Consider the following 13,658-nt stretch of genomic DNA (forward strand, 5'->3'; position numbering starts at 1 on the left):
AATAGTTATAAAGATGCAAAAATGATTTCTTAAAATTTGCTCTTCGGGGGCTGGAGAGATGGCTAAAGAACTCTGGCTGCTCTTGCTGAGGACCCAGGTTCAGTTCCCAGCACCCACATGACAGCTAACGACTATCTGTAACTCCAGTTCCAGATGATCTGATGCTCTTTTCTGGCCTCTGTGGGCACTACACACATAGGTGTACTTAAGTACACGCAGGCAAAATACTCATATACATAAATAAATTAATTAATAAAACAGTTATAAACCTATCAAGAAATTAATACCTTGATGAAGTCAAAGTCTTCATGGATCCAATCACTTCCCTAAACCCCACCTATGAACACTGATACTTTTTTTCATGTGTATGAGTGTTTTGCCTTCATATATGTAAGTGTACAACATGTATGCAATGCCTTCCAAGGCCAGAAGAGAGAATCAGATCCCCTGGAACTGGAGTTTTGGATGATTGTTAGTTGCTATGTGGATGTTGGGAACTAAACCCTGGTTCTTTGCAAGAGCAGCCAGTGCTCTTAACTGCTGAGCCATCTCTCCAGCCCTCAGGTTTATTTTTTAAATTGATGTGTCTGTGTATATGTGCATGTGCACACATGTGGGTGCCCGTTGAGGACAGAAGAGGACATTAGACCCCCTGAAGCTGGAATTACAGGCTGCTGTAAGCCATCTGACATGGGTGCTGGGAACCGAACCTGGGTCCTCTGCAAGAGCAGCAAGTGCCCTTAACTTCTGAGCCGTCTCTCCAGTCCATACAGAAGGCTCTCTGAGAGAGCAGCTCCAGGCACACTCAGTCCCAGTGGCCCCATTAGTACCACACACCTCACCCAAGCCCACATTTCCAGATAACTATTATGTGTTGGCCCAACAGAAGCTGTATCTGCAGCCTCTTCCTGGTACATCCTACAAGTCTGCCCTCCTCTTCCTGTTACCAGGCCTGGGACACCTGCATGCCAGTTACCCTGGGTTGGCCATGCCTGGGTATACCTGCTGTTCTCGGCTAGGTTGAGGTGACGTTTGATGTCCATTAGGACTTCCTTGAGGAAGACCAACCGCTTCTCTTCAAACTGCTGGCACTGCTCAAACACCTGCTCCATGCCCTCCATGTACTGTGGTGTGGTCTTGCCCACATCTTCCAGCACTTTCTCATACTTTTCTTGCATCTGTGGGTACGAGGGTGGAGTGCAGGGTGAGCCCTTTGTTGGGCCTGCAGCTGCCAGGCACCACCAATCCAGGTACCCTCAGACCCACCACCATCTTGCCATCCCCACACCTTCTGCACATCCTGCCTGCACTTGTCCACTTTATCTAGGAGCTTCTTCTGTTGCTCCGGGGTGACCGACTGCTCAGTCTTGCTGTTCATCTCCCGGGTCATGGCCAGTTTCTCCTCTTTGCAGGCCAGATGGTAAGCCTTCTTGGCCGCCTCCAGCTGTGGAGAGAGGGTCGGGGGCAGACACACGTGGTTGCCCATCCCTGTCACCTGCTTGCCCACTCCGTAACTGAGTGTTGTGATATTGTTCTCCTAAGAGGCAGAGGACCTCTGGCCCTGGCTTGTGGCTTCAACCCATGACCTCATCTGTGGGTGCTGACCTACATGGTACTGCCCACTACTTTTGCAGACATGCCAGTCACGCTTGGGGCTCTGTGAAAGCAGTGTACCAGGTACAGTGCTGTTTTCCCCATGGGTCTCTACCACAGATCATGTGTGGTTAGATCTTTCCAGAGGTGATGCTGCTTCCTTGTGGGCACCCTCCCTGTCTATAGATGCCCTCTCTGGGACACACCACCCCTAAGCTGACCACCTGCCCCACCCATCTATGACACCTCCTTCATCTTCTTGGCCCAGGGCTTCTGGGCCTTGCGGAAGCCATCTTCTGCCTCCTTAGTCTCCTTGAAGCCACCCATGATCTGCTTGTGGTAGGCGTCCTTCTGCCAGTTCTTGACCTTCTCCAAGTCCTCGTTCAGCAGGCTGTTCTTGACCTCCTGATGCAGCTCGCTCACCTTATCGGCCTCTGTCATCATGGCACCCCAGGCCCGCTCCAGGCTGCCATACTGCGGGCCTGGGGAAAAGGCAGGGGGTTCATTCCCCCAAATACCCCCTGCCCAAAGCCCCGCCCCCATGCTTCCCCTTTCCTTCCCATGGCAACAGAAACACCCTTTTCCTCTCCCCCTATACTTCCATCAGTCCTTTTAAGGCCCAGGGCGGCCACCATCTCCAGGAAGCCTTCTCTGACTGCTCCACCATCAAACCAGCCTGCAGTCGTCCCCACATTCCTCCCGCAACACCTGCCTCGGTTCCTACTCCCTTGTCTCCCTTTTCACCATGGAACCCTCATGGGGCACCCTGCACCCCAGGAGCTTCTAAACACTCTCAGCACAGTTTCAGGCCCAGAGTAAATGTTTTTACATAAATTAGCTGAATATAAAACTCAAGAACCAGTGGTGACAGGTATCTTGGCCACTGGGAGCAGACCCAGCCTCTGCCCTCATGGGGTCTAGAAACGAGTGGAAGAAAAGACTGTGAGCAACAGGTAAGCCTCAGCTTCTAACATTTCCAGATTCTAGGCACCCAGAGCCATGGCAACGGGATACAATGTATGATTTTGGATCAGGCCCCAGACCACTGCCACAGTCAGATTTGTATATAGAGGTATGTGGTTCAGCTGGTAGAGCACTGGTCTAGTTTGTAGGAAGTCCTGGAGTAGATCTCTAACACCGTATAAATTGGGCCTGATGGCACAGGCCAGCAATCCCAGCACTTGGGAGGTAGAAACTGGTTATCCTGGGCTACATATTGATTTTGAGGCCAGACTGTCAAAAAATTAAAAAGTGTATATGGACCATATTAAATGTCCTCCATGTACCAGTTGAATGATGGTGACACGAACAATGGGGTGGGTGTGATGGATGCAAGTTTCTCTCAAATAGTTCAGAAAAATCTGCAAATCAATGGAGGAAAAACCTTGCCTGGCAGATCTCAACTTTGAGGTCTGTTGGGCTACATAGCAAGACCTTGTTTCAAAAATAAAAATGGGGCAGGAGAGATGGGTCAGTGGTTAAAAGCACTGACTGCTCTTGCAGAAGGGTTCTGTTCCCAGCACCTGCATGGCAGCTCACATCTGTAACTCCAGCTCCAGGGGATCCAACACCCTCTTCTGGTCTCCAAGGTCACCAGACATGCGCATGCTGCGCATACATACAAGCGGGCAAAACACTCTTACACACTAAATAGAAAACCTTCAAAAATAAAAAGAAGCTGGGTAAGGTGTGGTGTTGCACATCTTTAATCCTAGCATTCAGGAGGCAAAGGCTAGGCAGATCTCTGTGAGTTCCAGGTCAGCCAGAGGATACATAGAGGAATCTTGTCTCAAAAGAACAAAATGAAACAAAAACTACAATTTTTTTTTTAAAAAAGAAAAAGCTGGGCATGGTGGTGCACACCTGTAATCCATGCTCTGGGGGTGGGGGGAGGCAGGAGGATCCAGAGTTCAAGGTCATTTTCAGCTACATAGAGAACTGGAGGCCAGCCTGGACTACATGGGATCCTGCCTCAGAAGACCAAAAACCAAGTAATAAATCCTGGTTAAAATGGTAATGTTAGCTGGTGAAGCTTGGTCAAGAGTACCTAACAGTTGTTAGTGCTGAGTGTGACTTTTCTAGAAGCTTAAAAAGGCAATAATGTTTTTTGGCTTTTAGTCCAACCTAAAGTTGTACAAAGCAGAAGAATGGGGCTGACTGGTTTGGTCCAAGACATAAGCGGTCCTGAAAGGCCCTGTGACTGAGATGCTGGGTGCATCTAGGGAACAGGTTTGAATCCCGGGGTGTACACAGGGTAAGCCTGGGGTGGGGGCACCTTTCTCAATGAGCTGACGCCAGCGCTTGGCCCAGTCAGTGAGCTGCTGCGCATAGGCCTTCTCGATCTTGGCACGCTCTTGCACGCAGCTCATGAGGTCATTGCACAGGCGATGGCCGTCATCAATGCGTTTCACCGTCCTCTTGTAGTTCCCCACCTGCAGGTGGAGCAGCCAGTTAACTGCACAGCTCCTGTAATCCCGACTCTGGCCTGCAGGGGGCCTGCTGCCGCCGGCCTCATCCCAAGCAAGGCAGGTGCCCAGCATCCAACTGCAAACCCTGCAGCTTGCCCTCCAGCTTGCCAGGTCCCAGCACCCCACATCTCTAACTACCCTTCTACTCCAAACAACCCTCTGGCTGCTACAAAAAGCAGGATGGGTTTTGTACAATTTGGACTCGGGCTAGAATGAATTATTCATTTTGCACTTGTGAGCTAAATCTATTATATTTATATACAGTCAATAAGCTTGAGTTGAGTTGCTGTTTCTTGACACAATATTATGTTTTGTAGGCATCTCATTAAACACTTATTAATTTAGGTCTGCCAGTTTGCCTTTTGCATTTCTAGAGCTAATAGCCGATTTTTTTTTTTTTTTTTTAATCTCCAGGTCTCCAACAGTTTTGGAGGTGCCTGAAATTCAGGCTTGTAGTCTTACCTCTGCCCCTATGGAACTGTGGGGTCCCCAGACTCACCCCACCTTTATGGTTCAAAGTTCCATCCCTGATCACCAGGCAGAGGGTATAGTAGAAACATCAGGGAAAGGCTGTATAAACTGTTAAGTGTCAGTGGCTGTCAGCATAAAGTACTGGGAGTCTGAGCCAGGTCCTTAGAGAGTTGGGAGGGGTGGTCCCTGAGTGAGGAGTGTCATAGGCTCACTCGGGCAGGTGTGTGGGCAGAGGGGCTCCAGGCTCAGTGGTAGGTATCTCACCCCACTTAGAACCATAGCTGCCTGTTGGACACAGGGAGTTTGAGGGGGTTCCAAGAGGGTGAGGTGCAAAGCTAAGGTCGTGGGGCAGGTGGTGGGTGGGCAGGAGCCTAGGCCTCCACTCACCTCCCAGAAACTGTCTGTTGTCTCTTCTGGAGCCAGTGAGGCCTCATCGTAGGAGCCAGACATGATGTAGCACTAGAGAGTTGGGCAGTTAGGCTCAACTGCTCATGCACTGCAAGGGCAAGAGAGAGATCCACAGGGATGAATGAGGGATGTGCCCTATGCCCCATTCCAGGCCTGGGTCCTACTTACACAGGGAAGATGATGCTTCGTGATTAGCCTCATATTGGGATGGGTACTTCTTGTCTGGGGACTGGCTTGCCATCCCTAGTTAACCTGATTCAATCTGTAGCTCCCTGGTACCTATCTCAATTATCATCTCCACACTTGCTCCTTCTGCCTCCCCCAGATCCATCCCCAGTTCTCTCTAAGAAGCCATCCCTCACAGAAGCCTCCCCAACCTGCAAGCTCACACCACAGCTTAGTGAGCCTCAACTGGCTTCCTAGGTGGAGCCCCTTTCTCCTCACCCAACTGGATCCTGGCATTAGACCCAAAAGATCTCAACACACAGCTCCTGGTCTCAGCCCCCAGAGTGCCAGCTTCCTGCATCAGCTCCCCAGGGGCTAGCAGCGGGCCCCTCTCCCGTCTCCATCCCTGGCTAAGGGCTCCCCCACTCTTCCAGGTGGACCCTGTCCACCCTCTTTTCAACTGTCCCCACCCAGCCTCAACAGCCCCATTAGCAGCCTCCAAGTCTTCCCCTGGCATGTCTAGGGCATGTGGCTCCTTGGCCCTGGGGTCATACTGTGATCTGTGCACTATCCCAGGATGTGTCTGCCCTGGATCTGTCAGCAGGCATCACAGTTGTCCAATCTAGGCCCTGCTCTGCCCCAGAGCCCAGGGGGCAGGCCCCTCCCCCACCAGGCTTCACTACCACAGGGGCAAGACAGGCTCAATAGTCAGGACACAGAGGGCCATGGCTCCAGGGACGGTTTGTGCTGCAGCCTTGGGGACCGAACCCGGAGCAGTGAGATCTTGGTGGGGAGGTAGGGAGAAAGAGAAGGCTGGCCTGAAAGCCTCACCTCACTGGGGACAGGGCAGGTGACTCCGTCTCCTATGACCCCATCTCTTACCAACCACTGTCCCTCAGATTCAACTGGCACCAACACATGAGGCTCTTGGTCAAGGATGTCCCTCGCCCTTGATGCAGGGCCTGTTAACAACCCAGTATTGCTTTCTTGTGTCATGTAGCCTCTAAACCACAGTGGTCAGGAACTGAGTGACATGGCACAGAATGGCCCACTCCCTATAGGATCTCACAGGCCAAAGCTCTCCTCGCTGCAACACCACCTCTAAGAATTCACCTTTGAGACACAGGCCGAGCACACACCAACTCATTTACCGCAGCAGTGCTGTCCAGTGCAAAAGGCTGGAAATGACCCAAATCCATGTCCCTAGGGCACTGGCTAAGTAAATTACAGTGCCGGTCTGCAGCCGTGCTCTGTCCCTGTGCAGAACCCTCCCAAGCCACCTCATCAAAGCTATGTGTGCACCACAAAGATCAGCCTGCCTAGGAAAGTATATATAAAAAGGGACTATTTCTGGAAGACCGCAGAGCAAAATGGGAATGCTGGTCATTTTCAGGGAAGCCTGTGACTGGAGGCAGGTGGAACGGGTTTCTCAGGCTGGGTCTGCCTGACATGTTCCTGTTGCCTGTGAGAATGAACTGAATTTCTTTTAAACAGTGTCTATGATTTTTAAAATCGTGTGTGTGTGTGTGTGTGTGTATGTGTGTGTGTGTGTGTGTTTCTAGGTGTGTGCTGGGCAGTGCCATCCCCTGGACAGGTGGGCCTGGGCTGTATAAGAAAGCTAGCTGAGGGGCTGGAGAGATGACTCAGCAGTTCAGAGCACTGACTGCTCTTGCAGAGGACTGGGGTTCAGCTCCCAGCACCAACAAGGCAGCTAACAGCTGCCTATAACTCCAGTTCCAGGGAGCCAATACCCTCTTCTGGCCTCTTCAGGCATTGCACACATGGGTATGCTTCATACACAGGCAAAACACTCACACACATAAAAATTAAAAAAAAAAAAAAAAAGAATTAGATGAGGTGGTGAGGCCAGCCCACACAGACTCCAGGTCCTCTGCATCCCAGCCTCTCACTGGACTGTGCTTGGAAGAAAGGCATGGACGGTCAGAGAGAGGAAGCAGAAAGGGGGGCGTGAATGAGCCCCAGTGCCACATGGCCAGCTCCCCCCGACACACACACACTGAGGCAGGCGGAGGTTCCACTCCCAACAAATGCCATATTCTTCTTAATGACAGGGCTGAGGCTCCCAGGGGTCAGGAAGTGGACATGGCCAGTCTTCCCTGTGACACACCCAACAGACTTCTGGGCTTCCTCAGCCCACCAAGTGGGCACAAGGCTCATCCTGATTTTTCTCATGGGTGGTCACAAGGCCACCTGGCACTGAAGCCCTTTATCATCAGCAATAACAGGTAGTAATTACTGAGCCAGGTGGAAATGAGATGGCACCTGCTCAGAGACCATAAACAGCACGTCCAGGGGACATGGGAAAGAAAGCAAGGGGCAGCAGGACTACAGGACGGAGGACGGCACATTATAAGGTGACCAGATGCCCCATGTGCAAGCGTTGCTTCAGGCTGTGAGGGCCATGGTGACAGTCAGCAGGTATCAGGGCTGCTTGTCGCATGCACTATGTACAGCATTCACACTGGCTGACTCAGTTAACACTACAGCAGCAGACGGCAGGCTTGGCAGTGGAACACTGGCCTAGTAGGTGCAAGGCCCCAGAGTCCAAGTCAGATGTCCACTTGGCTGGACTGAGGGGACACACATAGCTAGCACAGCGCTCATGCTAGGCCTGTGTCCCCAGGTAGAGGTGATGATGGCTCTGGGAGAGAGTTGCTGGGGGCAGACACAGGAAACGTGGCTGCCCAGAGAGGGCACGGGTGCCTCCAGCCAGCAGAGGGCTCAGGTAGAACTGGAGGGCAGAGCTATGGGGAAACCACTGGTACCTCTCTTCTGCCCAGCAACATGAGAACATGCTTCCCTGGTCTCCTGATCCCAGGACTGGGATGTGCACCAATGCCCCCCACCACCCGCCAGGTTCTCAGGCCCTTGGACTGGGACACAGTGACACCATGTCCACATGGGTTTCCTGAGACTTGACCAAGTCATGTTTCTGCATCCCCAGTTCCCAGGTCAGGATGTAGTGTCCCAGGACTTTGCAACCTCTAAAGTAGTGTGAGCCAACAAATTGCCTCTCTTCCTTATCTACACTCTCCTTCTCACCACCCCCTTCCCTCTCTCCCTCTTTTCCTCCTTCCCTGCTGCTTTGGCTGCTGGTCCTGTGACTCCTGAGAACCCTAATTAGCACCCTTTTCAGGAAAAGGGTGCCTGGGTTTAGAATTCAGAGTCCTGAACCAAGTCCATCTGCTTTACTGAACCACTATTATTATTATTATCATTATTGATAGTCTCATGTAGCCCAGGCTGGCCTCAAACTCACTGCTTAGCGGAGGACAACCTTGAACTTTCTGATTTTTCTGCCCCCCGACAGTGCTGGGATTACAGGCCTGCATCATCACACCCAGTTCATGTGGTGCTGGAGATGGAACCCAGGGCTTCGTCTATGCTAGGCAAACTGAGTCACAGCCCCAAGCACTCTCATAAAAGTGATGTTGACATCAACCCTGGCTGTCACCAGCTGACATTTCCTGAGTATCCACTACGTGCTAGGCTGTCATCTAGGAGCTTGACATGTGTCTCATCTACATTTATAGATGGGGAAACTGAGGCATGGGGTAATTAAAGATGGCACATCCAGGGCCTCAGAGGTGGTGAATGGTGAAGCTGGGTTTAGTCCTGGCTATCACCACAGCTCCCTGTTGTTCCAGTCCTTTCTCCAGCCCCACCACCTGGGAGTCCTGTAGAGTTAAAGAAGCCAGATACAGGGATGAGGGTGAGAGGAAGGGAGGGGACCAGAGCTTGGCTGAGCAGTGTAACAGGCACTGTGGCAGACCCTCGCACCCAGCACCTCCTTCATTTTCCCAGCAATCCTCAAAGGGAAGGGCTGGCTGTCCCTTTAGTCATGAAGACACCAAGTCTTGGACAGGTAAGCCAAGTCACACAGCCAAAAAGTGTCCTGGTTAGGACCTGACCCTGGATGAGGGGGTAGAACAGTGTAGGACTACAACATAGACATTGGAACCAGACTGGTTTCAAACCCCAGTGGGTCACTTTCTCTTCCGGGCCTCAGTTTCTCCATCTATAAAATGGGCTGCTGCTCTAATTCACCAGAGTACTTATCTTAAGGAAGGCAGATCTTTGCTATTCATTTGCTGCCCCTGCTGGGGTTACTTGTTGACCCTGGTGATGGGGACGAGAAGATGGGCCCCTTTCAGGGGAAGCCCTCTCTATGTGTGTCCCCGAGGACAGCATATGGTGTGCAGAATTGGGGTATGGGGCTCTGGTTCTACCACCTGCTGCCAGGGAGATCCTAAGTCTCTTAATGGGGAAGGGAGATCTCTGTTTCCTAACTTGTGCAGTCAGGAAACAGCACCCAGGTACTCTGAGCACCTATTCTGTGCCAGCCTCCTGTTCACATATGTTTTTAGCCTCCAGGATCCATGGAGATGGATGGCGTCCCTCCAGGTCTCCAGACAAGCACCTGGGACTCAGGCAAAGCAGCAAGCTTCATAGGGAGGAGGATGCAGGCCGGCTGGGTCCTTCCCTTGCTCCTGATGCTCCTAGGTACCCAGTCCAGCACTGTAGTGTCCCTCAAGACCTCTGGCCTGAGGGCTTCTTCCCAGGGCTGCTCAGCCCACCCCTAGGCAAGGCCCAAACAGAGTTGCCTTCCTGGCCAGCACCTCAGATCCCACATGCACTCGTGGTGGCTCCCAGAGCCCTCCTCTGTTAGAGATGGACAGATTGCACAGGCCAGTGTTGGGGCTCCTAATACAGGCAGGATTGAGGTTAGCTGTGAGGTGCTGTCCCCCTCTTTCTTCTGGAGTACGTGAGCTTCCACGGCTCATGTCCCACCAAGTTTGCTGTCACCTCACCATCACTTGCTTCTCCCCTCAAACCCCACCTCCCTTTAAGGGCCAACTCAGCCTCACTTCCCCTGAAAAGCCTTTCCAAGTCCTCCATCTCTCACCTACCCTCTCCTCACACCCCGCCTTAGCTATCACTCCCACTTGTATGGGTCACACAGGACTAGAGGCTGGGTTCAAATTCTGGCTCTGCCATTTCTCAGCTCTGGGACCTTGGCAGGTTACTTAAATTGTTCCTCAGTTTACCCATCTGTGAACTTGGGGGTGTGCATACCCCCTACCCTGGGGGCAGAGGTAGGAAGTAGTAGGTGACCAATACACAGTGGGGACAGGCAGGTCTTGTCCCACAGCCTGCATCTTCAGAACAGACAGAGGGCTCACCCTTAATTAACATCCCAGAGCCCTTTCAGAACTACTGGGTCTCATCTGGGATCTCTAGGAACCCCGAGAAAAGAAAGGCCCAAGTCTGGCTTCCTCTCACTTCTCTTTGGGTCTAAAAGTCAGGCCCCTAGGCATGGTAGCACAGTCCTGGCACTCAGCAAGTAGAGGCAGGAGATCAGGAATTCAGTCATCCTCAGCTATATAGTTTAAATATATTAAACTCATATATGGATATAAATACATGTATTTATAAACCAGCCTGAGTTACACGAGACTGTCTCAAAAACCAAAATAAGGGGCTGGAGAGATGGCTCAGCGGTTAAGAGCACTGGCTGTTCTTGCAGAGGACCCAAGTTCAGTTCCCAGCACCCATATGGTGGCTAACAACCATCTGTAACTTCAGTTCCAGGCATCTGATAACCTCTTCTGACCTCCATAGACACTGCATGCAGTGGTGCACTTACATACATGCAGACAAAGCACTCATACACAAAAAATAAAAACAAGGCTAGGTGTGGTGATGCACGCCTTTAATCCCAGTACTCAGGAGGAAGAGGCAGGCAGATCTCTGTGAGTTCAAGATCATCCTGGTCTACATAGTGAGACTAACTGGGGCTACAGGGAAACCTGTCTCAAAACAAAAACAAAAACAAAACACCAATAAATAAACACAAATAAGTAAAAAAGATAAACTTAAAAACCCACTAAACAAATACCAAGCCCAAGACCTTCGTTTCTTCTACCTGAAGTTCCCCAGACAGTCCTCATGGGACTCCCTTCAAGAAATGAATTCAGAGATCCGAAAGGAGGTAGGAGGCAGGAATTCTAGCCTCACCCCAGCTGCCAGGCCCCAGCGAGGCCGAAGGCCCAGGGGACCAGGCAGATACTGACTGGGCAGCTGGAAGCTTGGTGGGCTCCCACCAGCAGGGAAGGCATTACAGGGAGCCCTCTCTATGCCCCATTGGGAGGCCAGGCAAGCACTGCCCCAGCCCCAGTTTCAGAGCCTCACTGGGTGGCCTGCATGACAGCCCTACCCAGCCTCTGACCTGTCATCACCCATCCTCACCCCAATCCTAATGCTCCCCACAGTGCTTAAACTCTGTATCCCCTCTAGAACATCACCCCCAAGCACAGCCTCCACCCTCACCCCATTCCCAGCCAGGTGGGGGAGCCAGCATGTCCAGTTACACAGACTGAGCCTCCCTGGGTAAGCCAGCAGCTGTTGTTGGCTGGGAAGGAGCAAGGTACCTCCCACCCCCTCACAGGGCACACACTCCATATGGCTGTTGGGTGCTGATGGCCTGGGTGGGTGGAGCTGTCCAGTAGGACAGAGGCACAGCCTTCTCCCCAGGCTGCTGTGGGCTTCAGCTCTGTGCCTGCAGGGTATAGGGTACAAAGCAGTCTTGCCTCCCCCTGTCCCAGGTTTCCAGGAATTCTCTCCCCATCCTTGTCTTGGCAAATTTTGGGGTTCCCTAAGTGAGGTACCCACAGATGAGGAGGCAGGAGTGGGGCCTGGCTGGGAGGCACAACCACCTAACCCTGTGCTCTGGGTTCTCCTTAACCAGAGATTGCATATGTGTGCCCTCTGTCTGTCTGTCTGTCTTTCTGTCTGAGCAGCTGGCTTATGCATGGACGAGATGGACTGCTTTGGGGAGGCCAGTTTTGGAGCCTGGGGATGCTCCTTAAGAGCCTCCTCTCCCGTGAGCTCCTTCACCAGGTGACCAAGTCTCTCTCAGCTCCAGGCCTGTGAGTGCTGGAGCCTTCCTTGGGCTCCCTCCCAGGTGGGAGAGGCTCCTAGGGTACAGGGGTCCCAGCCTGGCCTCCAGGCAGGTACTCTGGCAAGGGACATGCCCCAGGGGCCACTGCCTGAACCTGGTGGCCTGGGGATAGGGAAAACAGCAAGCAAAGATGGATCTGACAAGGACACGGGGGGTAGGGTTGGTGGCCTAGGACAGGCAGAGCAGAAATGGGGGAGGTTGGGGCCAGGCTAGTGGGGGAGGGGGGATGCTGGCTAAAAGACCCTCTTCTCCAACCCCTGCCCTAGGGGCCCAGCTGCCCTAAAGTCAGCAAGCTAAGGTGCAGGAGAAGCAGAACACAGCCCAAGGCCTCAGCTTAAGACAGGAGGAGGGAGATGGGGCTCAGAGGGCCTGATCTGTAGCTAGCCTACCTCTGCCCTCTCACCTCCCAGGCCCCTGACTTCAAGGCAGGAATCTCTATACCCACACTTGCAGGTTGCAGGCTGCCTACCTGACATTTGTAGAAACGAGGCACAGCCATAAACCACATCTGCTGTTCAGCATTGCAAACCCCTCCCCCCCTGACCTCTGAATGTCCAGGGGAAGGGGAAATCCCACACTTGGGTGCAGGATCCACCAAAGAGTTTGAACTCTCAGGGGGTGCTAGCTACAGGAGTAGGTCAGGTCCTCAAAGCCAGGGGTCTTCTGCCCCCGACCCCTGCTCTCCAGGCTTCTCTTGCTGAGCTGCTCCCCAGTGCTGCACCCCGCCCCTCCCTCCAGCAGCAGCATCTGTGGCCGCCGTGGCAGGGCTCCTCTGCAGTGCCCGGCCCCCAGCAGCAATGAGCCTGTCCCCAGGAGCATCACTGCAGAGGGATCAACGGGAAAGGGGGAGGGAAGGGCATGGACACACTAAACCCACCATTCTCCTGTTCCCTCTGGCTGGGAATGGGCACAGGAGTTGGAAGGAGGGGGGTCAGCCCATCTGAAGGGATAAGGTGGTGGTGGGGAGAGATGAGCTTGCCTGATTGCCAATTTGGAGACCACCAGGGGTCATCCCAGAGGCTTTGATGTCAGGTGGGAGGCTTGTACCAAATGGCCAAAGACTAGCAGAGCCCCGGGGGGAGGGGGAAAGCTCACTTCTCTCTGCTCCTACCCCCTCCCAGAAGCACAACACTGTTGGGAAGACTCTCTAGCCACCCCCAGCCCCAGCCCACTGCCCCCAGGGAGCCAGCGAGTGGGGCAGATTAACGAAATCAGGATTTGTGGCTGTGGCGCAGACAGATAGGGGACCGTCCTGATGCAGGGTGGAGGTGGGCGGGGGCAAGATCCTTGGTCCCAACCCATCCGACCTGGACATCTCCTAGCAGGTGCAGGCCAGCAGGAAGGCAGGGACCCCTGGGTCCCCGCTGAGTCTTCTCCAGACCCCCACTGCCTACCTGAGCGGGCTGTGCTCCAAGCTGGGCGCAGGTGGCCACTCGCTGCCCCCGCGGGGCCAGGCCAGGGCTGGAGGGGCGGGAGGCCGGCTCCGTGGTGGTGGGCGGGGAGGGGGCCTGGCGCTGAGCTTGGGGGGGGGTCTGTCTGTCCTGCGGGGTCCCCCCTCCGGCGCTCGCTCC

General features: G+C 53.3%; 1 protein-coding gene across 3 annotated transcripts in view; it reads right to left on the reverse strand.

The window, feature by feature from the left end:
* Pacsin1 (protein kinase C and casein kinase substrate in neurons 1) overlaps positions 1 to 13,658 on the reverse strand; it is a 53,801-nt gene that overhangs the window by 5,067 nt on the left and 35,076 nt on the right. Inside the window, exons 1-6 of one of the 3 annotated variants that reach the window (XM_008840128.2) lie at positions 13,482 to 13,562; positions 4,920 to 5,028; positions 3,869 to 4,025; positions 1,840 to 2,075; positions 1,289 to 1,444; positions 1,003 to 1,178 (exon numbers count right to left, since the gene is read on the reverse strand). In XM_008840128.2, coding sequence (XP_008838350.1) covers positions 1,003 to 1,178; positions 1,289 to 1,444; positions 1,840 to 2,075; positions 3,869 to 4,025; positions 4,920 to 4,982 — 788 coding nt within the window. In that variant the 5' untranslated portion in view covers positions 4,983 to 5,028; positions 13,482 to 13,562. Of the gene's footprint in view, positions 1 to 1,002; positions 1,179 to 1,288; positions 1,445 to 1,839; positions 2,076 to 3,868; positions 4,026 to 4,919; positions 5,029 to 13,481; positions 13,563 to 13,658 lie in introns of those variants that run through there. The other 2 variants (XM_008840127.3, XM_029566923.1) reach the window with 2 other exon arrangements.

The sequence above is a fragment of the Nannospalax galili genome, unplaced genomic scaffold (genome assembly GCF_000622305.1).
Source record: "Nannospalax galili isolate Female #2095 unplaced genomic scaffold, S.galili_v1.0 scaffold538, whole genome shotgun sequence".
Lineage (NCBI taxonomy): Eukaryota > Metazoa > Chordata > Mammalia > Rodentia > Spalacidae > Nannospalax > Nannospalax galili.